Here is a 24,393-nt window from a genome sequence, read left to right on the forward strand (position 1 = left end):
AGAATATGCCATTTACTTGCACAATATGCCAAACCCACAGTAAGCATGTTCAAAATCACACAGAGCAATATTCTACTGCAAACGCTTTCTCAGTCCTTAGCAAAGACTTCCCGTGAAATCACTTTCAGAAAATGTCTGCAGGATTTGGCTAACTGTTTTTAGTTGGAATTCTCTTTTGAAAAATGAAATGCAAGGGGAAATGTTAAAATGTACTGTAGAATTCATATTCATTTATTGTGAAAATAGTCATATGAAAATTGACAATAAGATTTAGCTATCAAAAGTTCCAGTTGCCAGCAGTTGTGCCTTATCAGCTGGGAGTTTACAACAAGCATGTCTGATTGACAGAGTAGGGGAAGAAAGCGAAAGTAGAGACTTCTGCTTGGAAGCAGAGGCTTTAATGTAACAAGGTGACCCCAGTTAAAAAAAAGGAGAATTAATAATATCTAACAGTCTTTTCTACTCTTTCCTCACTGTTACTTAAAACGCTCCGTTAAATGTTGACTTCATTAGTAATCCCTCTAATCATTCCCCAAGTTTTAGCCAAATATTTAATTTTAAAAAAATGTCTATTGGATTTAAATTGAACTCACTGACAATTGAAGCAATTGTAGAATCCCACAAAGTCTTTGGAACTTTGATTTTTAATTAAATGATGCAAGAGACTTTTTATGTAGATAAATTTTAACGCTTTTGTGTAATGCATAATGTGAATAACTACGTGCAATTCTCTGGGGGTTGGGCATGGTTCTAGATGAGTCAATAGAGCCCTATATTATATGCAGCTATATATTAACTATTACTCCAGTTGTCCAAGAAGCTCCGGTCAGTACGTGATCACTATGATAGGCTGCCTCAGAGCCAAATCCTGCTCCCATGCTGGTGCAATGAGAAGCACTAGAGGCACTGCATCCCCTGATTCAGGGATTCTGCCATCGATGGTAGGACTTCTCCAGATGGGTACAGGGTATTATGGCACACACTTTGCTTCTCGTCTATATGGGGTTGATTGTAATTCCCAGACAGCCAATGGAACAGGCTTCAACTGCAGCCAGTTTTATCTCAGCATGGGATGGAGGAATGGTGGGAGCTTGACCCATTACTGAGATTTACGTCTGGGTATAAAGTCTTCTTTTAAAGAAGCCTTCTTAATGTCTTCTTTTCTGGCCTAGGGGTATGTTTACACTGCAGGCAGGAGGTGTGATTACAGCACACATAGACATACCTGAGCTTGCTTTAGTCTTACTAGCTCAATGCTGGCTTGAATAATAATAGTAGTGAAGCCACAGCAGCCACTTCAGTATGCACTCAGAGTGGGCAGGGGTAGTCCGTGTAGCTGCCATGGCTTCACTGCTACTGTATCACACCTCCCTAGTCCCGACTGCAGTGTAGACAGACCCGCAGCCTGTAAGGCTGTAGTAGGCTAATAAGGCAACCTGGGAGTTATAAGACCTATACAGACCAAGCACAATAAAAGTGAAATTACTCCATGTGGATGAAATACCATACAAGGCAATTGCATAGACTTTTGCGTACCTGTGGGGAACGGGAGGACTCTGTGTACGGCTGTTTGTAGAAGGTATTTCACCCCAGGCATAATTGTATTTGTACCATTTTGTAATACTTTGAAAAGACAAGTTGTTCCATCAAATAAGGTCTCTTACACCTGCCTCTGACGCATCTGCTACAGGTCACTGTCAGAGGCAGGATACTAGATTAGAAGGATGACTGGATTGATCTGCTAAAGTCAGTCCTATATTCCTAGTTGAATGCAAATTGCAGAGGCTGTTTCTTCTAACTGAACTTTTACATTGAAAAGATCCGTTTATTTTTCAGTTTTGTCAGCGTGGCAAAGCTGTGAACTACAACCATAACTTGCAAATTTAGAATGTCTAAATCTGTCAAGGTAAAGAATGCTGATCCCATATACATACATTAGGTATGTTTCACAGGCAGAAATACTATACCGACAGCTATTTATTTAACTTTTCCTACTTTGTTAAGTGAATGACTTCAGGATATTTACTTTGCACTTCTAGAAATCAGACATCTCTTCAGAATGTTTTTGTTTCTTTCATTTGATTCTGCGAGAATCTGCTGGGTTAGTGAACAAAAAACATCCTGTAAGAAACTGTTCCAGCAATACTTAATGGCCAGCACAGTGTGGGGCAAATACTGTCATTTTTGATAGACCACATCTAGCCTTTTCCTTTTTTCACATTGCTCTAATTGTCTTTTTCCATTAAAGTCAAACATGGATTGAACACCCGCATGCCAGGAATCACTAAAATGTGTTTAAATTGATATGCATCATGACTGCTGAGTAAACAGCACAATAAGAACTTACACTTGGCATTGGCCATCTATAGAAATTGCAAAATGTATATAGCTGAGGGACTAATTCTCACTCACATCAGTTAAGGACACTAGTCAGCAGCTCACAGAACTGGTTCCTATGTGAGAATGCAGATTGGCCCAGAATATTCCAGAGAATTATTCCCCATGTTATTGTCTTGTAGTGAGTGCGGCTGAGCAGTTCTACATTTGGATACATATTGTTTGACTGTTGATTCATTGACCCTTTATATTGCTTTGTTATGGCATTAACCAGTATTGCAGGGGTGTGTGAATAAATGTAGATATATAATCCATACATCAAACTATCAGTATATAATCAATATTTATAGATATCAATATGTCCTGTGGCTAACTACAAATAATAAACACACTCACAGTAAATACTGTTGTGACAATTTTCATGAAACCTTGTTTAGCACACTTTCATGGTGCACATTCCGGTTTCCTTTCCATTTTTTCCTCCTGATGTTTTCTGGAGAAACAGTCTTTTTCTCAGACAGGTTCTGCAGATTTTCTTTCCCTCACTGTACTCTAAATTTTCAAAGTGACTCATGCTTTTGGGAGCCCAGCTTGAAACAACTTAAAGGGTCCTGATTTGCAGACACTTTTAGCATTTTATGGAACTCCGGCTCCTTTAAGGTTTCTCAGGTTGAGCCCTAAAAGAGTGAGGTGCCCATTCTGTTTCAGTGTAAAAATTGTCAATTACTAGCATGGCTGGCACAATAAGACCGTTCTTCTAAATATAATTTAGTCCTTTTTCCACCTCCTGGTCTTGATCCAATTCCAGTTGAAAGTCTTTTTCATTGACATCAGCTCAAGCGCCAATTGCCCATCTTCTTTCTTTGGAGCTAGGGATACCAGAGCCTCTTCAGCAACATCCGTGACATATGCATGCAGAAAGAGATCCAACAGCTGTATGTGCATACTCGGGGAATGGGCAAGATTCCCCCAAATTCACTGGTGGTGGCTGCTATCGCTGCTTCAGCTACAACTGCAACTGGCAGGCAAGCCACCATCTGGCCTGCAAACCAAATATTGAATGATCCTTTTGGCTATCTAGTATAGCTAAAGTCATGTTTCAATGAAAACTTACCTAGAAGCTGATTCCTTGGAGAGAAAAGAGAGGCAGCAGAACCATCTGTGTTTTGTTTTATTTCTTTTAAAAAAAAATTTTGAGAGAGAATGGGGAAAGAGGCTTCTTTACTTTATTATCTGATGTCATTTGAATTTTAATCATTTTTCACAAATCTGATTGATATGAACATTGCTCCTATTGTGGCTACCTTGCAGTTATACACAACCTTTACTTGAGGGGCTGTGAATGCTTTATGAACAGTACACATGTGAAGTGGGAATTATTACACCCATTTTACAGACAGGTAGACAGAAGCACACAGATTTAGTGACTTTCCTACTGCCTCACGATACTGGCCAATTTTTGGAATAGAACCCAGAACTTTGCAGGGACGAAGGCCTCTCCTTTAGCAACTAACCCAACATGACTTCCCCTATAACCATTTCTAGTAGCTGCCATCTCACTGTCCATATGATACCATTCTGAGAACATTTAAATGATGGATAACATGAGGTTTATATTGGTACTATCCACTGCACATTTTAGTTCACACTGTAATTTTCCCTCACGCCTCATGGCTATTTTTCCTTATAGCCTTTTACAAGGAACTTTATTAAAAGCTTTTAGCAATAGAATTTTCACAGTTATTTTCCTTCACTGACATCTATGCTTATTTGTCTAACCTCCTCTCTGTATGTTATCCTCAGGTAACCCACTAAGCATTGCCTGCAAAGCATTCTTTGGATTCAGTGGAGAGTCAGGCCCCGTGATCTACTGGATGAGAGGGGAAAAATTCATTGAAGAACTAGAAGGTCACATTAGAGAAGGGGAAATCAGGTACTGTTTGGAGTATTTATTTTACTGCTAAGAAAATGGTATGGCCCAACAGAGAATGTTTTTAACAGCTTTTTAATTTGAACTGAAAATGATTTTCTTGTCTAAAAAGTGATGGATGGCTGCGAACCAGTGCAACATTAGCTCATTGCTTCTGAATATACTCTAAAGACAGTGTGGCTATCCATGTGTTCTGAGGATATGTCACCAATTTCCCTAGGCTACCGCTGACATGCTTCTGAATGTCCTGGGGGTTGTTTTTGGCCTTTAACTATAATGATATTGTCCACTACATTTGCCCCAAGTGGCTGCTCTTGGGAAATTAATGTTATTTTCAGTATCGATGTTAATCCTAAAGATGGATGGCCACCTGCCAGAGATTTCCACACTGTTTCTCTTCTATTTGCCCAACCAGCATAGAGAATGTACAGTTCACATAACTTAAGCAGTGCCTTCTCTAAGCGTTTGTGTTCCTTTCTGCAGAGAAACAAGTAATCGTGAGGTTTTTGTTTACCCTTCTTGTGCCTTTTTTGTTTCATCAGACATTCAGATTGCTGACCATTGCTTATTGTAAAAGTTTTAAAGAAAAGAATCCTTCATAATATGTGTCTACGTTAATTTGTATGAGTCCAAATGAACCTCGTAGTTCATGGAGTTTGTACGTAACTATATTCCCTTGTCATCCCTCATTAATGATCCCCTGACTAAAAGCTTCTTGAGTAGGACCCACATCTTCATCTATGTTTGCCCAACTCATGGTGGTGTTCCCAATTCTCCTTGACAAATAATGAATAAAAGTATTAAAAGAACCCAGGTTCTTTTCACGTCTTCCATCTCTCACCTGTTTAAGACCCATCTTTAACAGCAAATTATCAAAGAAATCCAAAATAACAGACCCAAAATTGCCCCTTAGTCACATGTAAGATTCCTCACAAAAAGTAAGAAGGGTTTTTGTTGCACAGTTGCTGTGCTGTTTAATGACCGCCAATATAAAATTCCAGTAAACTGCTGCCTGCATTAATGAACATTTTAAAAACTCTTCATATGGAAGTTCCTTTATAACAACAGAATGATTTTGTCACTCCCCTGGAACATCCAAACTTGATTCCAAACTAAGTCCCCTGTTCTGCCCCAAATTACATGCATGCCTCTTCCACTGACTTCTTTGAGAACTGGATGGGCATAGAATTTGACCCGGAAGTCGCAATATCTTTCAGTAGAAGTACATTGGGCTAGGTTCCCAGCTGCAGCAGATCTCTGCTCAGTGCCGCAGGGGAAGGTGGGAGTCAAAGTTGGCTGCCACACATCTGTCCACACTTACCAGAGATTGCGGGAGCCCAGCATGAACTGACCATGTGCCCTCCTGCAGCCCAGCATGCACTCCACTCTGGAGGGCATTAAACTAGCAGTGAGCCCTTAGCACAGATTACAATTGGTTTCTTTATCTGTTGGCTTCTCAACTTCTTTGATTGAATCGGAGGTTAAGTTGCATTTGTGTTCCGTTGCCCCTATCTAATTGTTCCTCTTAACTAATTTCATTTTTCCCCCCAATTAAAATCCTTTAACTCAGAGTATAAACTCAGAGCAATTCAAGTGTGTCTTCTCTTCAGTACATCTAACAGCACCATATATCCCCTCTTGCTTTTATAGACCATGGTCAACATTAAAAGCTCAGCACTTGCCAACAGCTCCAATGCTATTATTTTAGGTGCCAGAGTTCATGCTTTTCTTTGAGTTGGAAATAACCACAGCAACCACATACAGGGTAACGTTTTGCAAAAGTTGACTTTCTCATGGCGACCAGAGTCTACATCTCAGATTGACCATGCCCTCTTAATTCAACACTAAACACTGCTGTCATATTACCAGCACTGCAAGCCTGCCCATATCTTCCATCCAGTCATTGTTATTGATCTTTTCCAAGATAAAAGATATGCAACTGATGCTTAGAAATTGATTAGCAATGGTAGGCCCTATCTATTTGACACTTGTCCTACCATTCTGCTATCAATGCATCAGCCATAGGTGTGTCCCTTTAAACCGGGCATTGATACAATCGGACCAATGAGTCTCCAGGCATTATTGTGTTGCTAAGAGTCTAAAGCTGTATCTCTACTTTGTATTTTAGAGAAAGTTAGAAGCCCATCCCTTTGCTTTTCAAACTTAATCTGAATCTTCCCTGGCTACTTCAGATATTTTCCTTACACAAGATTTAAGCTACTGTTCTGAAAAGAATGTAATATAGCTGGTGAGGTCTTTTGTACACAATCATGTGACACTCCAGAGAATCTATGCTATCCATTTCCACCTCTAATATTGATAATTGACAGTGAATTAATCTGTGCTTTCTTAGGAGAGCACTACAGCGTGTACTCAGATATATTCCTTTTAAAGCCATATCGATGGGACTGTTTGCATGGGTAACGGTTATTCAGCATGGTTAAAGGCTGTAGAACTGGGTCTGGAGTGATTTATCAAGGGGTTGTGAGATGGCATGACAAAGAAGGTGAGGTCTGATCACCGTGAGGTAGTGATTAGCATTGCAGGGGCAAATCAAAGGCGGGATCTTCTTTTTCTAAGTGAGAAGGCCCCACTCCTACCTCCCTCCCCCTTGAATTAAATTCACCAAAGGATAGAAAACTGTAGGGAAGGGGATGAGACCTTGCCCAGGTTCTTCTTGCCCAGGAGTGGGATTTCCACACGGTAATAAAAATGTCATGTAAATTGAACCAGTGCTATTAAACAAGGAATAACAGTCTTTCAGCCTGCCTGCAGAGTTGTGAATTGCATCTGATTATCAAAGGAGTTCTCAGTGAATTTCAATTCTATGCCTTTGCCACAGCCGAGAAATATTGTCCACTATAAATCTTACTTTACAAATTACCCTATCAATTGCTAATATTTTTGTCCTCTTGCGACACCATAAAACAGTTTACAAATCCCTTATAATGCTTGTCTTGGAAAATATATTTATCTTTTTTTTTTCCTCCCCAATAGAAGCTTCTCGGTGTTTAAAATGGAAATAATTTAATTCCTATTCAATGCATGAAAAGATGTGAATGGGGACATTTTAAATTGAAAGCCTCATTTTCCCTCACTGATTTATCTCGCTCTCTGCTCTCTCACCCACACAAGTCAATTAGCAGGTGCAAAACGCTCCAAGAATACGTGAAAGCTTCTATTCCACTACGAGAAGTAAGAAAACAAAATTACTACTGCTATTTCGTTAGCGTGTTAGGGGGTGTCCGCACTGCAGTCACAGGGTGTGGATGCAGCTCGCGTAGACATGCCTGAGCTAGCATTAATCTGGCTAGCTCAGGATCCGGAGCAGTGAACCACGGCAGCGCACACTTCAGCAGAGGCTACCCGCTCGAGTCATTGGTTCCAGCCCAGGCAGGTTGGTACAGCTTACACTGAATCCTGTGCTGCAGTTTCACTGCTCCAAGACCCATTACAGTAGACAAACCCTTGAGTGCTTTATAGACAAGTAAGAAGATGATGACCCTCCCCTGAACAGCTTCCAATCTTAAAAGACAATATACAGGGGAATGAGACGGAGAGTGATCAAGCAATGAAGCCCACCATACAGCTTGTTAGTTCAATGGCTTCTGTTTGGAGGTGTCTATGTATGTATCCTTTCATCTACAATCTATCTTTCTTGAGGGAACAACTAGGGTTTTTGTGCCTGTTAGAAATAGTGGCCCAGATCCTCGGCTATATACGAGAAGGGTACATCACAGGGCGGGAGTTCGCCTACAGATGTGGCTGTAGATCACATGTTGATTAATGAAGGCCCTGATCCTGCAAATAGAGTCACCTGTATGTACGCTTATGCGTCTAACATCAATGAAAGAAACTGTAATGATCTGCACCTAAGTCATTGTATTTCAAGTTGCTGCATGGGAATTTGGATCCCTGGGTGAAGTCATTGGCAAAAATCCCACTGACTTCAATGGGACCGGGGTTCCTCCCTGTGTATGTGGATCCCTTTGCAGGTTCAGGGCCTGAGTTTGTTAAAATTCTTCTGCACTTCCCAGAAAACACGGCTCTGTCTATTCACAGGATCAGTTACAAAATGCAGCCATTTAGAGATTGCACATCTTGTAATATTCCGTGTGTGTACGGAACACATGTAAAGGGATTTGTCATGAGCTCTGTTCTGCGGGTAAAAAGCAAACGAAAGGTCTAACCCCATTAGGAGCTTCCGGCAGTTTGCTGCCTTTACCTCAGCCCACCCCAATATTGAAGCGTCTCTTCTCATTTCCATGATTAGATCCCCTTCTACTGAGTTTATTTCTCTGCCATTTTAATTAGCAACACGATAAGTGACAATGATTCTCAGTCCAAGTGCAAATCTTTTTTTTTTTCCCCTAAGAGAGCTCTTTTTAGATGATTCCACATTATTTAAGTGTAGGGTGAATGGCTGGTACTTTCATTTTAAATGGCTTTGGAATAATAGTTTATTTTATCATAATTTTGAACTATCTTTATAATTGTCACCGTGTGTAAGATTTGCTCATTATAATAAATCTAAGCCTGGAAAACCCTGAAAACTCATGAAGTGCTTCTGATTAATGCCCCCAGATATCTTCTTTGTTAGCTGTTTTATTCGTTCCCTGCAGTGTGATTTGTGGACCAAAATGGGAAGCATATTGTTTACCACCAGAGAAGAAAGACGGGCCGGGGTAACTATCTCAACAGATACAAAGAATATTAATAAAGAAAATGGACTTAATTGATTGGACGTGTAATGAGTCAGCCAGATGGAATGCAAGCAAAAATTTAAGTCTGCAGCCTGAGCATCTTCTCTCTGGAGGTTCCCATTCTGTCCAGAAATGATGCAAATTCAGCTTTTCTTGCAGTATTTCAGCCCTTGCAGTCTGTGCCAGAACCAGGAAATGCAGAAGTACACAAGAATTGAAGATAGTTGTGCAAAAAGAAGCAATTCAAACTTTTCCAAAATTCAAAGAGATGCTGGGGGGAGATTCTCAACGCACTTGTGCAGATACAGTGTAACTAGAGAAAATGTGGCTCCCTCCAGTATGGTTTCTGAGAGTTTGTCTCAGATCGCATAAGGTTTCTTGGTTTTAGAGGCAGAATTGAAAGGGATTAACATACTGTAACTAGGTGGTTTAGAGAGGCACTTGAGTCACGAGTTCAATGCACACCCGAACTGTAGGGGTGGTCAGAACCCAGAGGCAAATCCAAATTCTGGACCTCAGGATCTGGATCTGGATCAAACCACCCACAAACTCCAGATCACTATGTTACAGCTGAAACCATCTCTTACTTTGGATCAGATTTTTAAAAGTTGTCCACTCTCAAAATTTGTTGCCAGATTTCCCAAAATGCTCAGCATGCTGAGTGCATGTCTGGTCCTGAGCTCTTCTGAAAATCTAATATTGAGCACAATGGGGCCCCCATCCCAACCGATATTTGGTTGAAAATTGTCTATCTAAATTGTTTTTCAGTGGGGGAAAACAATGGTTTTTTTTAAATTAAGTGAGCTACTTTCCATGGACAAAATTTTCTTTTTATTGAAAACTCCAAAATCAAAACATTTTTTTTCAGCCAAAAGTTTTCAGATCTTGTTTTTATGATGAAAAGTCAAAGTTTTCCTTGGTGGGGTGGGGGGGGCTTTTCCAGCTAGCTTTGCAGTACAAATGATAAACAAGTCTGTCGCTGTAATTTTGGGCTTCCTTGGGGAAGGGATTTTGTTCTTTGGGAAACCTTAATTTATTTTTCAAGTGTCTATACTGTTGTGATTGCAGCACCTGTAGATGTAACTGAGCTAGCATTGATCTAGCTAGCTCAGGTGGCAAAGCAGGGAAGCCACTGCAGCATAGGTAAGCCATCCAAGTAAGTCACCAGGATCCCAGGCAGGTTTCTACAGCCCGTGCTTCCTTGGCTTCGCGGTTCCAGTAACTGATCTAACTAGATTAAAGATGTGCCCGTAAGGACTTTGCACTAAGCGGGCTGAAGTGACTCCAGTGGCTACAGAGCTGATTATGTAGACTCTGCATTTCCTGTTGCGAACTTGTTAGATGTCTTTTACAAGCAGCTGATCAGCACCAGTGCCATCATCAAAACCCATCTGGGTTTGTTTGTATTGGTTGGGTTTGATTTTTACATGCTGCTGCAGGATTGCAGGAACGCAAACCCTTCCCCTCTGTGTCTTAGAACATGTGAAAGACTGAGCCACAAATCATTGATCCTCCACGTAGTGTGCCCATAAAATGGGCAGTGCAGAATCCCAGCGATCCCTGGCTTTCTGCAGAGCTGCATACCTGCTTTTGTAGGTTTTCCACCAGAGCACAGTACGCAACCCTGCTTCTGCAGCACAGCCTCATCTTACTCTTAACTGTGGCCTCATAGCTGTCTTTCCCTCTGCATGATCCTCCCATTTCTCCTCCACCTATTGGGGGCCCTTTCAGGTCTCCTCCATGCTGGGTAAGTGGAAGGCAACCTGTGGCCTTTCGTACACTGTGTGGCATATGGTGATCTTTTCATTGGCATCCTGTCCCCATCAGACTAAGAGGAGACGTCATTCTTCCTTTCAGACTCCTCAAAGAACATCTTGGAGAGAAAGAAGTGGAATTAACATTAACCTTTGATGCTGTTGGGGAGGCAGACCTGGCTAACTACACCTGCCACGTGGAAAACCGAAATGGACGTAAGCATGCCAGTGTCCTTCTGCGTAAAAAAGGTATTTAACTCTCCCATGCCTTAGAGAATGGGGTGAGATCCTGGCTCCATTGTAGTCAATGGCAAAACTCTCCTTGACTTCAAAGGGCTAGGATTTCTTCCTGTGTGCTTATTGCAGCTAAAATACGTGCGCATTGTGGCATACATGTACCAGTAAGTGTAACATTGTTTTAGAGAACTACTGAGCTCATATTTAGACTCACTAGTTGAGTAATATGGCCCCAGCTCCAATGGTCAATGAAAGGATTTCAATTTAAACCAGTTGCAAATTTGAAAACACACACTATTTAATATTGAAGTTCATTGTTTTTGTATTTCTCCTTTATTATATTTTCACTGATTAAACTGAGCATTTTAATCAATACAGGTGCAGGTTGATTTATTACAGTAACAAGAAGGAAAACACTGCTACAGAGGAGACTGTTCATAGAATCATAGAATTTTAGGGTTGGAAGGGACCTCAGGAGGTCATCTAGTCCAACCTCCTGCTCAAAGCAGGACCAAACCCAGCTAAATCATCCCAGCCAGGGCTTTGTCAAGCCGAGCCTTAAAAACCTCTAAGGAAGGAGATTCCACCACCTCTCTAGGTAACCCATTCCAGTGCTTCATCACCCTCCTAGTGAAATAGTGTTTCCTTATATCCAACCTAGACCTCCCACACTGCAACTTGAGACCATTGCTTCTTGTTCTGTCATCCATTACATCCAATCGATCGTTAATCCATTACCATTGTGTTTACCTTTACCCTGATATTTGCAGGATTCACTGTGCTGAGAATGCCAAATATTGCAAGTGCCATGATATTTTTAATACTGTTGGTTGTAGAAGAAACATCCAAATGAGTATTACCTTTTAAGAAACTCGGTGGTTTAGAACAAGCCATTATCTTATACAGAATGTAAACAGTATCTCATTAGAATCCTTCCCATATTGTTAATTTCAACATCCTCTCTCATTTGGAATCTCATTTGCCAGAACCTTTCACTGACACGTATAGCTACACACAGCACTGTGGACACAGCTTGCGTTTCACTGCTATGTATAGCTACACATACCCAACATATGTGGTGTAGACATAGCCGTATGGAGATCCCCATTCAGTCTAAAATGAAGCATTCCAGCAGGTACAAAAGCTATGAAATTGTATCTATTGGAAAAGCAAAACTGAAAAGCCACAGGAAGCTCAGGAAGCAAAACTGAGAAGCCACAGAAAGCTCACAAAAGGGTTAACAAATTGGGTGCATTGCTACTATTACTCTTGGTTGGAAATGCATTTACCAGAAAAGTAAAGTTATTTTTATATGTGCACCTGGAAGTTTCCATATAAAGGTTGCTGAAGCAGTGTTTTATTTCCTTTACTGAACGTTCAGGATGCACAAGGAATAGTAAGAAAATTCAAGGCATTTCAGAATGCTAGTGATGCTACATAAGAAATATTGCTGAGTATAGAATTTGGAAGTTGGAAAGGACCACTTTTCAGTTATTCTATCATCTCCCCTTGCACTGTGGCTGGATACATTTCATATTCTCCCTAGAGTACCACCAGTAGTTGAATTTCAAGTCTTGCCTTGAATATCCCCATTGGTGGCAATGCCAGAGCGATTCTTGGCTGCTTGTCCCATTGTCTAATTGTCTGCATATTTATAAAGTTCTAATATTTAACCGAAATTTCCTTGCTGTGCCCTAAACCAATCAATTCTTATCCTATCCTAATTGCCCTTTGTATCCCTGTATGGACTTGCAAAGTACCCACAGACCTGTGAATATTAATCACGATGCTCCAATTATAATATTAAGGATCAAAAAGAAAGTCAAACTTTAATTGTTGAATGGAGTTTCTGGATTAGGCACTGATCCCGTAAAGACAGGGCTGCCGGGAGGAGGGGGGCAATTTGCCCCAGGCTCCAGGCCCCACAGGGGCCCCCATGAGAATATAGCATTGTATAATATTGCAACTTTTTTTTTATGGAAATTGTTTTGCCCCAGGCCCCCTGAATCCTCTGGGCGGCCCTGCTTAAAGAGCATGCTTAACAAGGAAACTAAAGCCAAGGAAACTGTTCACCTGCTTATATTAAACATGTGCTTAAGTCCTTTGCTGGATCCGTGTTTTAATTGTCTTGCAAACAGGAAGGTTCATTTCAAAGGATAAAAAACGCAGCTGTCGCTAGGCATCAAGAAATATTGGTGGTATATCCACACAGTAATGGTGTTTTATCTAGTTATTTAGGATTCAGTGTCATCCAGAGTGGGGCAATTTTGCCTACAAATTAAACAACTACAGCTTTACATGGACAACTTTACATGGAAACCAATCTGATTGTCCCACTTCTGAAAACAAAGACACGGGCGTGTTCCTGAGCCATGAATACCACAGTCTGTTCTCTGTCACACAGTTCTTCACTGGTGTCTTTCAAAAACACTTTATTATTTGCTTTGATATATTTTAAAATGTATTTTCCACACAATCTTTGCCCCCACACTGCCTGAGTATGCCTGTTACTTGGGAGTCCATAGGTTATGCAGTCCTCATTCAGCTTCCCTCAGTAAATAACAAGGAAATAGCTTAGAATTCCCTTTAGATGAATTTGAAAACAGTCCTTGGCTTTTCTGATAAAAAAAAAAATTTAAGTGCACTATAAAATGTACTTCTTATAACAGAAATAACTTGTCGGGAGCTGCTGAGTCGAATCAATCAGTGGCCCGAGTTGAAAGACGCAATAGGCTTTTCAATGAAAGGATATACTGCAACAATATCAGCTCAACACTTATTTTCAAGAACGTCCACTTCACATCAGACATAAAGGAAACAAATTTTGTATTTGATGTCATCATTAGCCATGAAGGAACCTTCTCAGCTACACTGAGCTATTGGTTATTGGGTATTTCTAGTTCTCTTAGCATTTAAACCAGCTCAGTGCTCCAAATAATATACCATGGATTAATCTTTTTCATTATTTTAAATAAGAAATATTCTTTGCACCTTTTCACTTTACTGATTTTCCCTCGTATAACAGCATAAGGGCCAGATTCTTAGATGCTTCATGCTCTACAATGCCTTGCTGCACAGTTATCCCATTGGCTTTAATGGGACTACTCAAGGAGAAAGGAACTACTCATTGTGACTTGGGGCCTGAATGAAATATATCTGAATGTATTTTTTAGTTTTGATAGAAGTAATGGGCTAGACTGCGAACTACACCAAGATTAGAGACAGTGCAGCTCAGGGGAAAAGGTCTCGAAGGCCTGGTCTACACCGCGGGAGGGGATCAATCTAAGTTATGCAACTTCAGCTACGTGAATACCGTAGCTGAAGTCGATGTGCTTAGATCGACTTACCACGGTGTCTTCACTGCGGTAACCTGACAGCTGATGTTTCCCTGTCAACTCCACCTACACGTCTCGCTCCGGTGGAGTACCGGAGTCGACAGGAGAGCGCTCAGCAGTTAATTTATTGCGTCTAGACTAGACACGATAAATCGACCCCTGCTGGATCGATCGTTGCCCATTGATCCAGCGCATAATGTAGACATGCTCTAATAAGTCTGGGCCAGTCAAGCACTGAAACAGCCAGCCAAAGGGACTGGTGGGCCATCCCACATCCCCTCTTACATATCAGTGAAGCAGAGGGTGAGAGTGGGTGGCATAGAACCAGCTACACACGCAGGGCTGAGTATGTTTAGCCTAGTCTCAATCCCATATTAGCGGAAGATAGTGACAAACTGGGGCGAGTTCAGAGGAGAGGAAGAAAAATGATTATGGAGTGAGATGGGCTAAGTTATGAGGAAAGATTAAACCATGTATAGTTTGGATATTTAGCGTGGTCTATGGGAGGTACAAGTCGGGCTAATGGAATGTAATTAAGAAAGACAAAAATTTGGATGAGTGTAGAGCTGTCAGACTGTGGAGTAGTCTCCCAAGGGTAGTTGTGCTACCTCTATCATGCAGGACTTTGAAAACGAGCACTGAGAAATGCAGAGTGACTTTTTCCTTCTCGTACTCCTGTGGGACTATGCTTTCTTGCTGGAGAGATCTTGCAAATTGGGAATTGAAATTGAAATTGAAAATAAGTTGAGGGCATCTGATGGTTAATTACTGAAACATGAAGCATTGCTAAATGAAACTAAGCCCAAAATGTGCCCGCCTAATGTTCTCTTTTCAACCTGAAGATGACATCAGTGGCATAATGATACATTTTCTTAGCATCTAAGTTTTTGTAAACTTTATGCTTCTAAACTTTGTCTTGTATCATCCCAGTTGTTTGCTTTATGTCTCTTTGAACTATATTTGTGAAAGTAGTAAATATCTGCACTGACATCTTGTGTAAAGTAATCTGGGCTGTTGGTGATAGCTGTGTCAGATTGTCTTCTTGTAAGTTTTATGGATGGATGAATTGCAAAGCAAGGCTGAGTAGTTCTAGTGTCTATTCTATGTTTGAGAGGACACTTCAGTCTGATAATGGGCACCTCCAGTGTTACAGATTTATTTATTGTAGGTCATTCCAACTTTTGTCATTGGTTTGTCAGTGACCGGCAGAGCTCCGGGGACCTGGGTTCTATTACCAGCTCAGCCACTGGCCTGGGGTCGCGTCGCCAGTCTGTGCCTCAGTTTCCTCATCTGTAAATGGGGACAAAGACTCTTACCTCCTTTGTAAAGTGCTTTGAGATCCATTTATGAAATGTGCCCTATATAATTATCATCTTATTAGCATTTTCCTGGTGCAACATCAGCTGTAATCTATAAATGTTTACGCCAGGCTCCACTTGTATGGCTCCAAACCCTGGCAGTTTCACGTTATACCAATTCCTGAAGGCCAGAATATTTGGGCTCTGTTAGACCAGAGTACTGAGATGATTAAAGAGACAAGGACTCTCCACAGAAAACAATCCTGCCCATGACCTACAGAGACACACAGGAAATGTTAGGATTGGCTGTAGAGATGATACAAATGGTTGTTATGGCTTACAGAGAGAAGGACTCAAATCTTGTAGGTCTCTATAGATCCATCTTAGTTATCATAAATCAATGGGCCCTTATTGTCCGCAGTGTTAAACCTGGGTGGGGGCAAGAGAGAGGGGATTACGTTTGACACCGAATATACAATAGAGCATAATGGATCTTTCAGCTTTGTCCATTGAACTGCACAAAGGAAGGTAAAATTAAGTGCAAAAGTGAAGAGAATGATTAATTTATTTTCCAAAAAGGGAAAATCTTTATCTCAATAAATTCTCCAGTACTTTCCTGATGTCACTCTTCCATGTAAACAATCACTGTCATTGTTACACGGATGTTCTGTGGTTGTAAATGGCAGAAGAGATTGTTCCTGTGGCCACAATGGGAGCGCCCGGCTGATATTGACCGATCAGTCCTGGTTGAAAACTTTGAATTTCTATTCCATGGGAAATTCTAATATTTCAAAATATTCTTTCGTCTCGATTTCGAACAAAAAGTTGAAATTTCAGAATTTTCTGTGAAATGAAAAAAAAATGTTTGGCAAACATCAAAAAGACCTTATTGAAGAGCTGCAGTTCAATAAGATTACACTGCTTGGTTTTGACTTTGTTTTATCTAATAGTATAGTATATTTGTTATAGTATATCGATGAAGAAACAATAGAGTCAAAACAAAGCACTTCGATAATTTTTTGTCAAAAATTTGGACAATGTCAATATGTTCCAGTGAAATTTTTTGATTTCATCAAATCAGCATTTTCCAATGGAAAGCTGTTCCATCAGGAAGTTTTCAGCCAGCTCTAGACTCTTTTAAGATATAGCACATACTAAGTAAAAGTTTGAGAACTCCCATCTTACGCACATTGGTGCCTTTAGTATCCATCATACCAAAAAAAAAAAAAAAGGCACTTAGCTGTGTCATGTAAATCCCTGGCTTCCCATTGGCCATTAACACTTGACATGAACATTATGTTGTGCACTCTAGAGGCTAGAACAGGGGTTCTCAAACTGGGGGTCGGGAGCCCTTGGGGTCACGACGCTATTACATGGGGGGTTGCGAGCTTTCAGCCTCCACCCCAAACCCTGCTTTGCCTCCAGCATTTATAATGGTGTTAAATATATTAAAACATGTTTTTAATGTATAAGGGGGGTCGCACTCAGAGGCTTGCTATGTGAAAGGGGTCACCAGTAAAATAGTTTGAGAACCACTGGGCTAGAACAATTCTCAAATGAGTTAGCCAAAGCCCTGGCCTACCAGATCAAATCAAGTCACCTGCTGACTTTATAAATATAAAAGTTTTGTTTAGTTTGCACTGGGTAACTAGAGTCTCCTAAATAACAGTGAAGTACATCTAGTATAATTACTCTTACAGACCATGTACAATATTTGGCACGTTGTGCCAAAACAGAAGATACAATTATCCTCTGCAAGCTATTTAAAGACTGATTAATACTCTCTATAAATTCACTGCATAATTCCCTTGTCGAAGAGTTACGACTATAGCCTCAAATGAATTTTAGGTGGCAATTGTAGACTGTCCGTAGAAGGAGTGAATAGGTAAAGTATAATAATAGTTAATGAACTGAAAATTAGGTAGACTTAATTTTACAATGGCAATAAAGAGAAGCTGCTCAGTTGTACATGGAATTGCACACTGAATTAGTGCAATTAAAGCTTGGAAGGATCATAACCGGTCTGTCTTTTTCTGCTTATTCTAGATTTGATCTACAAAATAGAGCTTGCCGGAGGATTGGGAGCTATCCTTCTCCTGCTTATTTTGCTTGTGACGATCTATAAATGCTACAACATAGAGTTAATGCTATTCTATAGACAGAATTTTGGAGGTGATGAATCTGTGGATGGTAAGTAGTCTCGCAGGGAAACTGACTGTAAGCCCAAAAAAGATATCATGGGCCCAGTGCTGAGGGACCTTAATTTTAACTGAAGCCAAAAGGTGCCTAAAGTCAATTGAAATTGAAGGTATTTAGCACCTTGAAGGATAAGGCCCAAAAATCCTATTCCAAAATCCACTGAAATTAATTGGATTTCTATTGACTTCAATGAGCTGGCAATAAAGGAATTGTTCTGAAGCCTCTCTTATAATCCTTTTATTGAGGACAAAGTGTGAATGGATTCCTCAGAAGAATTCAGTCAGGTGAAAATCAGTTCTGACCCTTCCTCAGATTTCTTAAATTCCATTCATGTTTCCCAGCATCACTCCCAATAAAAACAGCCACCAGTAAGGTGCATATTACGGATATTTCTTGCTGGACAATTTCACCATATTTGCCGATTTAAAAGAATCAGCAAAAAACGCTGTAATTATTTCTGTTAACTAATAGGTTGCTGCTATTTCTCCCCCCTCCCTGCCCCATCAAATACTAGCTGGGAGCAGGAAAATAATTTAATGCAGATATGTGGACTATTTCAAGAGGACTCACTGGACTGGAAGTTTGGTGTAAAGCAGATAATTTTTAAATGCTTTCCCCCTTCATATCTATGGTAGGTGCTTAACTTGTCTGCAATGAGACTACTCATGCTTAATAAGCATGTGCTTAAGTGCTTTGCTAGCTCAGGACTTTAATTGCTAGACACATGAGTTTTGATTCACCACTGCATTATTAGCTTCAAAATCAAAGTTTTGAGATACTGTAAAACGGAAGCAACCCAGATGTGACTCAGGTCCATATAATTTGTTCCAGGTTAGTGTACTTTGTGTCTGCCAAAGAGCTAGAGTGGCATTTTCAAATGTTTCTAAGCCACTTGGGAGCATAAGTCCAGTGAACGTCAGTGCACCTGAATCACTTAGGCACGACTGAAAATCCCACACCTAAAAAAACTCTATATTTTGGAAAAGAAGAGGGGAAGGTTTTTTCCTCTTATGCAAAAATAACCAGTTCCCCCAAACTATTGCTTAGGCACTAAGCTGTGTCACTGTCAAAATAATAATCCTTTCTATTAAACACTCTATGGATATGTTAAGTGAAATCCTGGCCTTTCTCGATTTTGCCATTGGCTTCAATGAGGCCAGAATTTCATCTGCTGGCTTCAAGAATGTGGATGCTACTTACGAGGCAGAGGAAAATAATTTCCCTCTTACTCTGTCTGCATTAGTAGAACTTAGGCCTGGTCTACACTAGGACTTTAATTCGAATTTATCAGCGTTAATTCGAACTAACCGCTCAACCGTCCACACCAGGAAGCCATTTAATTTCTAGGAGGGGGCTTTTGGTTGTACTGTTGGTACCACCCCCAGGGTGGAGTAACGCTAAATTTGCTTGCTTGCTCGAATTGGGCTGGGGTGATGCTAAATCTACTTAGCAGCTGCGGCTCCCACAGTGCACCACTGACCACTCTGCTGGGCAGAGCAGTGGATTCTCTGGGATTCTCCACACAGCCAGCCACACCAAAATTTGAAATTTTTTTTTTCCATTTTTTTTTTGAATCTGCTGTTTCTGTTGCATCTCTCTGCACATCGGCACAACACTCGCAGCAGAGCAGCAGAGAGCAGCAGTCCAGAGCCCCCCAGACGAGATCCAGCCCCAGCAAAGAGTCCCCAGCATGGACTGGGAAGGAGGATCTGTGATGGCGAGGTGTCTGTGGCTCTGTGCTCTCTGCCTGCAGCGCAAACGCCAAGAAAGAACGAAAAAGCCAAGAAAGAAGCTAAGGCCAAAAGAGACAAAGATGCGGGCGATAAAGTGTGCGAAAGTGAAGAAGGGAAGAAAGTGAAGGTAGAAGCGAAAGGGTAGAAAAACAGAGCGCCCCCGGCCGCAGCCAGCCCCAGCCCCATTCTGCCATGCCCACCGGCATGCCACCCACCAGTCACCAGTGGTGTGCACCAGTGGACCACTCGGTGACCGAGACGGTGTGGACCCTGGGACTGTTGTTCCTCCTGTGGGAAGGTTTTGGGATGGGGAAGGAGGGGGAAGGGAGCACTCGCAATCACCCTCCCACTCCCCACCTCCTCCCCCTCCACATCACCCTCACAGAGCTCACAGACCAACCGCCCCCCCCAAACCCAACCGTCAGGGAGAGGATAGGAAGGATCAGGAACAGGAAGTTACAACAGAAAAATTTATATTTTTTTTTTTTTTTATTTTAAAAAAAAAAAAAAATAAAAAATAAAAAATATTTAAACATAAAAAAAAACAAAAACAATAAAAACACAAACAGCACAAACATGCAATAAGCAAGCTCTCAGAAAGGAGAAAGCAAAAAAAGCTCAGAGAGCAGCCTCAAGGGAGAGGAGGTGGGAGGGAGGTGCTCAGTGAGAGGTTTCGCCATCCGGCTCAGCTCTCCGCGCGCTCTTCCGCTCAGACCATCGGGAGCATCCTGGTCTGTCTGTGCAGTCAGCATGGCGCTCCTCTCTCTCTCTGTCTGTGTGCGCTGGGCCTCTCTGTGTGTGGGGTGTGTGTGCGGGTGATGTCGTTGTGGAAGTGCTGGATGTGATTACTGGAATTAGTGTACTTTACTTAAGAATGACCCTCGAGCATGAGACTTTTACTTTGCATAAGAATTAATTAAGAATAACTTTTTTTAACTTTTTTACTTTGCATAAGAATGACCCTTTTTTCTTTTATTTTTTTATTAACTTAAATTTTAAGACAGAGTTTTACTTGCAGAAGAATGACCCCTCGCTACAGTGAGTTTTTAGCCCATGAGAAGCCTCGTCTTACAGCCACAGAGGAAAAGCATACAGGGAAGAGCATCTTCCTTTCTTCTTTCTCTGCTCCAGGAGAGCAGCACAGCACTTCCAGCATAAGCACAGCACTAAGCAAGCTTCAGAGAGCACTGTAGGGCACTGGCTACCAGGGGATCTGTCAAGGACTCAGTCTCTCTTGCTCTCAAGCTAGCGGATTCTCGAGCGCTCCTCTCAGCTTAGTCTCCTCCTCCCACTACCCTGTTTTCTTTCTGCTACTGAGACTGATCGGACTAGTTCTACTGTCTCCTGAGACTGTTGTCTGTGTGTTCTGTGTTCCTCACTTCCATCACAGTGTTCACACTTCCCGGCTTCCTCATTTCATCACCCTCCATCCCCCTGCTCCTGGGCACGAAAACAAGAGGCCCATGAAGAACTGAGAAAAAGACAGCCAGGCCAGAGGCGAAGGGGCAGGAGGCAGAGGCAAAAGCAAGAGAGACGCAGAGAAGAGAGGGCACAGCAGCAGCAGCAGAGGAGGAGGTGGGAGCCAGGAAGACCAGCAGAGAGGCGCGCAGCAGACAGGAGCACAGGGCTGCAAGCCGACAGAGCAGGGCAGAAGTCTAAGCAGGACACAGTGGGCCCAGTGTGGAGGAGAGAGGAGAACGCTGCAGTGCATCAGAAACCTTGCAAGTCTGCAACGCCCGAGACCCCCTAGACCCCTCAGAGAAAGCCTGCGTGCCAGGGCGAGAGGGCACCCACTGCACAAAAGTAGACAGCACTGTAGGAGACAGCAGACATGGAGAACTGTCAAAGCAAGCTCCAAAGCCGTAGCCAGCACCAACCAAAAATTTGGTACAAACCCTGTTACAGCTTCTGTTAAGGTTTAAAGTTAGTTTCTGTAGCACTGTAACTTACCACTGTGTATTAAGGTGTAGAGACTGTCTGTTGTTCTGTTGTGTGTTGTCATGTGTCTGCTGCTTGTTGTCACTTGCATGCAGGTTCTGTGCAGGTAACACCAGTGTGCTGCACTACACACAGAGCAGCAGCAGGTGTGGTGTAGGTCTGTGGTGCAGTGTATGGACTCAGGGCAGGGCCAGTGGGTGTATGCTGCAGTGTGTGGTGGCCTGGGTCATGTCATCCTTGGGCAGGGGTGCCATGGGGGGTAGGGTTGGACCCCCCCCCCGCCCCTAAGATCCCGCCAAACAGACCTCCCCCTCCCTCACCCCCCCCCCCCACCCACCCCCCCCCCCCCCCCCCACCCAAAACCCAAACCCATACCCCCCACCCACCCCACCCCCCCCACCCCCCCCCACACCTTCCACCAAACCCAACCTGCAACCTTCACCAAAATCACCTTCCTTCCTAATGTCCAAAAAAAGAAACAGCACACCAAAAATTATTAAGAAAAATTAATAAAAGTAAATGAACTTTGTTAAAGAAAAACAAACAAAAAAAACGGGAAAAATACTCAATGAAAATTAAAAAACAAAAAACTAGTCTCAGGGAAACTGCTCCCTGCTCAAATATGATCAGGCTCTTATGAAAACTGTGCTCAGTCACAGGTTGATGTCTGCTCTCTCTGAGGCTCTCTTCCTCTCAAGTCGCTCTGCAGCTCGCTGCCTGTCTCATCTCGCCTGGCCCAAGCTCTCGCCCTTGCTCTGTCTGGCTGATCGCAAACAGCAGCCAGTCCCAAGTCAGTAGGTTTCGCATCAGTCTCAAGCAAGGTCAAATTGCTCAGCCATTCACAGCCAGCGTCCAGCAAGGCACCCACCACCCCACACAGCTCTCTTCCGGTTGAGTCAGCACTGCACAGCAGGTCATTGGCTGTCTCCTCCACCATTTCACTGTCCGCATCAGCTGCATTCTGGGCCCCGTTATTCGGCTGTCCCAGAGTTCCTTGGCAGTGGGAAGAGCCAGGGCGAGGGGGTCCTGGAGCCCTCCCGGGAACCCAGGGCTGCCCATGACAGACCCACGACGTCCAGAGTCCCTGGCCTCCGCCGACAACGCCCGCTGGCGTCACCCTAAGCGCCCCAGCCACTGGTTAATGTGCCAGCCAAACCCCTGGGCTGTTGGGTTGCATGAATGTTGGTACACCCCTCCCAGGCCTGCCATGCTGGTGCCACCATGGCCCTGGTGGCCTGGTGCCCATGGACAGCCACTGGAGGGCCCATGCCTTGAGGTTGTTGCCACGATGGGTCGGGGATCTACAGTGACGACAGGCCTCTGACATTATAGACTGGAGAGCAGTTTGCAGCAATCCCACGGTGGGGCCCAGAGTTGTTTGCAGTTGACTGGACACTTTGCCTGGCCAAGGCCTGCTCCCAGTCGCCATTGGCTGCTGCACAGGCACTGCTGAGCAGCGGGTGCAGTTCAAGGCTGAGGTCGCAAGCATCCTGGCCCAGTCGCAACTGCACAGTCAGGCACTCGCAGTCACTCAGGCAGGGCAGTCAGGGCTGTCAGGGCTCAGTCTGCACAGTCCCGTGCCATCCTGAACCCAGAAGACAGCAAGTGTCACAGTTCATCCCAGACCCGCTGCACTCCCAGGTCAGACAGGTCCACCCACCCCGCTGCCCAGAATGCACCATGCTCCACCAGCGCACCTGACCCACCAATGCCTGGAGCCCACTGCCCGAACTTCTGCTGCCTGTCAAGGTGGGCTGCACTTCAGCATCTGACTGTGGAGCAGGTCTGATCGCTGGTCGCCTGAGTGGCTCCGGAGCAGTGTGCTGACGACGCGTTCTCAAGCTCTGACGCTGGAAGTGCAGGCTTTCGCGCGCGAGCTGCATGCAGAGAGGGCTGTGCAACCCGCTTGTTCAATGACGACATTTTTTCTTCCAGCATTCAATGTGGCAAATCTTGCAGAGGGCATGGGAGAGGACCGCGCACAGATTTCGAAGCACATTTTCCAGGGCAAAAGGGGTGGCGGCCACAATTGGTGAATCTCAGCAGTTCAAAAATGGGCATGCATTATGCTTGCACAAATGTGGAGTTAAAGTAGAAGCGTCAAATTGACGACTTATTAGGATCAAATAGTCCTATTTAGTAGATAATTCCAATCTTATTGTAGTGTATTTATCCACAAAGTAGAGTTTAATAGAATTCGACCATAGAAACTATGTTTAAATATCACGACACAAAACCAATCTCTTCCAAATGGTCAGTATTCAGACTGACAAGTCATCAGCTAGGTTCTTAGGTGGTGTAAATTGGTGTAACTCTTTTGACTTTATTTCACACCAGCTATTACTTTGATGCTTCATGCCAGCTGGGGCTGTAGCTCAGAGTGCCAACCGCAACTCTGAATTGCCTGGGTTCTGTTGACTTGTGTCGTCAGCATCAAGTTATTGCTATTTTTAATGTGATTTTTTTTCTTGTTTGCTTCGTTTTCATTTTAAAAAGAGCCCTGGTTCCTAGAGGTTTAGAGAATGTCCTTTCAGCACACAGGTCATTTTGTGCACCTGTTAAGTTCATAGGCACTGACTCTGTTCGGCAGTGGGTGGGAGGTGCTGGGGGGAGGGGAGGAGTGGGGCAGGACTAGGCGGAGCAGGGCACGCTTGAGGGAGGGAGTGGAGTGGGGGCAGGAGAAGGTGGAAAGGGGACAGAGCCTTGGGGAAGGAGGCAAGGAGGGGGCCGGAAGAGGCAGCACGAGGGTAAGGCCTTGGGGAAGGGACTGAGGGGGGCCAGGCCTCGGGCTGAGCGGGGGTGGAGCACCCACAGGGAAAGCGGAAAGTCAGCACCTGTGGTTAAATTTGAAAAACACAGTTGTATTTCCAATGGATGTTCCAGTTTGTTTAGAGCTATTACAGCCTAGCATCTTATCCTCAGAGGCACA

General features: G+C 43.1%; 1 protein-coding gene across 5 annotated transcripts in view; it reads left to right on the forward strand.

Annotated features, from left to right (window-relative positions):
- IL1RAPL2 (interleukin 1 receptor accessory protein like 2) overlaps window positions 1–24,393 on the forward strand; it is a 548,503-nt gene that overhangs the window by 508,259 nt on the left and 15,851 nt on the right. For all 5 annotated transcript variants that reach the window (XM_039489758.1, XM_039489757.1, XM_039489761.1 and 2 more), the window contains 3 exons: window positions 4,141–4,270; window positions 10,828–10,973; window positions 17,641–17,784. In XM_039489758.1, the coding sequence (XP_039345692.1) occupies window positions 4,141–4,270; window positions 10,828–10,973; window positions 17,641–17,784 (420 nt within the window). The remainder of the gene's footprint in view (window positions 1–4,140; window positions 4,271–10,827; window positions 10,974–17,640; window positions 17,785–24,393) is intronic.

This window comes from Mauremys reevesii, linkage group 9 (assembly GCF_016161935.1).
Source record: "Mauremys reevesii isolate NIE-2019 linkage group 9, ASM1616193v1, whole genome shotgun sequence".
Classification (NCBI taxonomy): Eukaryota; Metazoa; Chordata; order Testudines; family Geoemydidae; genus Mauremys; species Mauremys reevesii.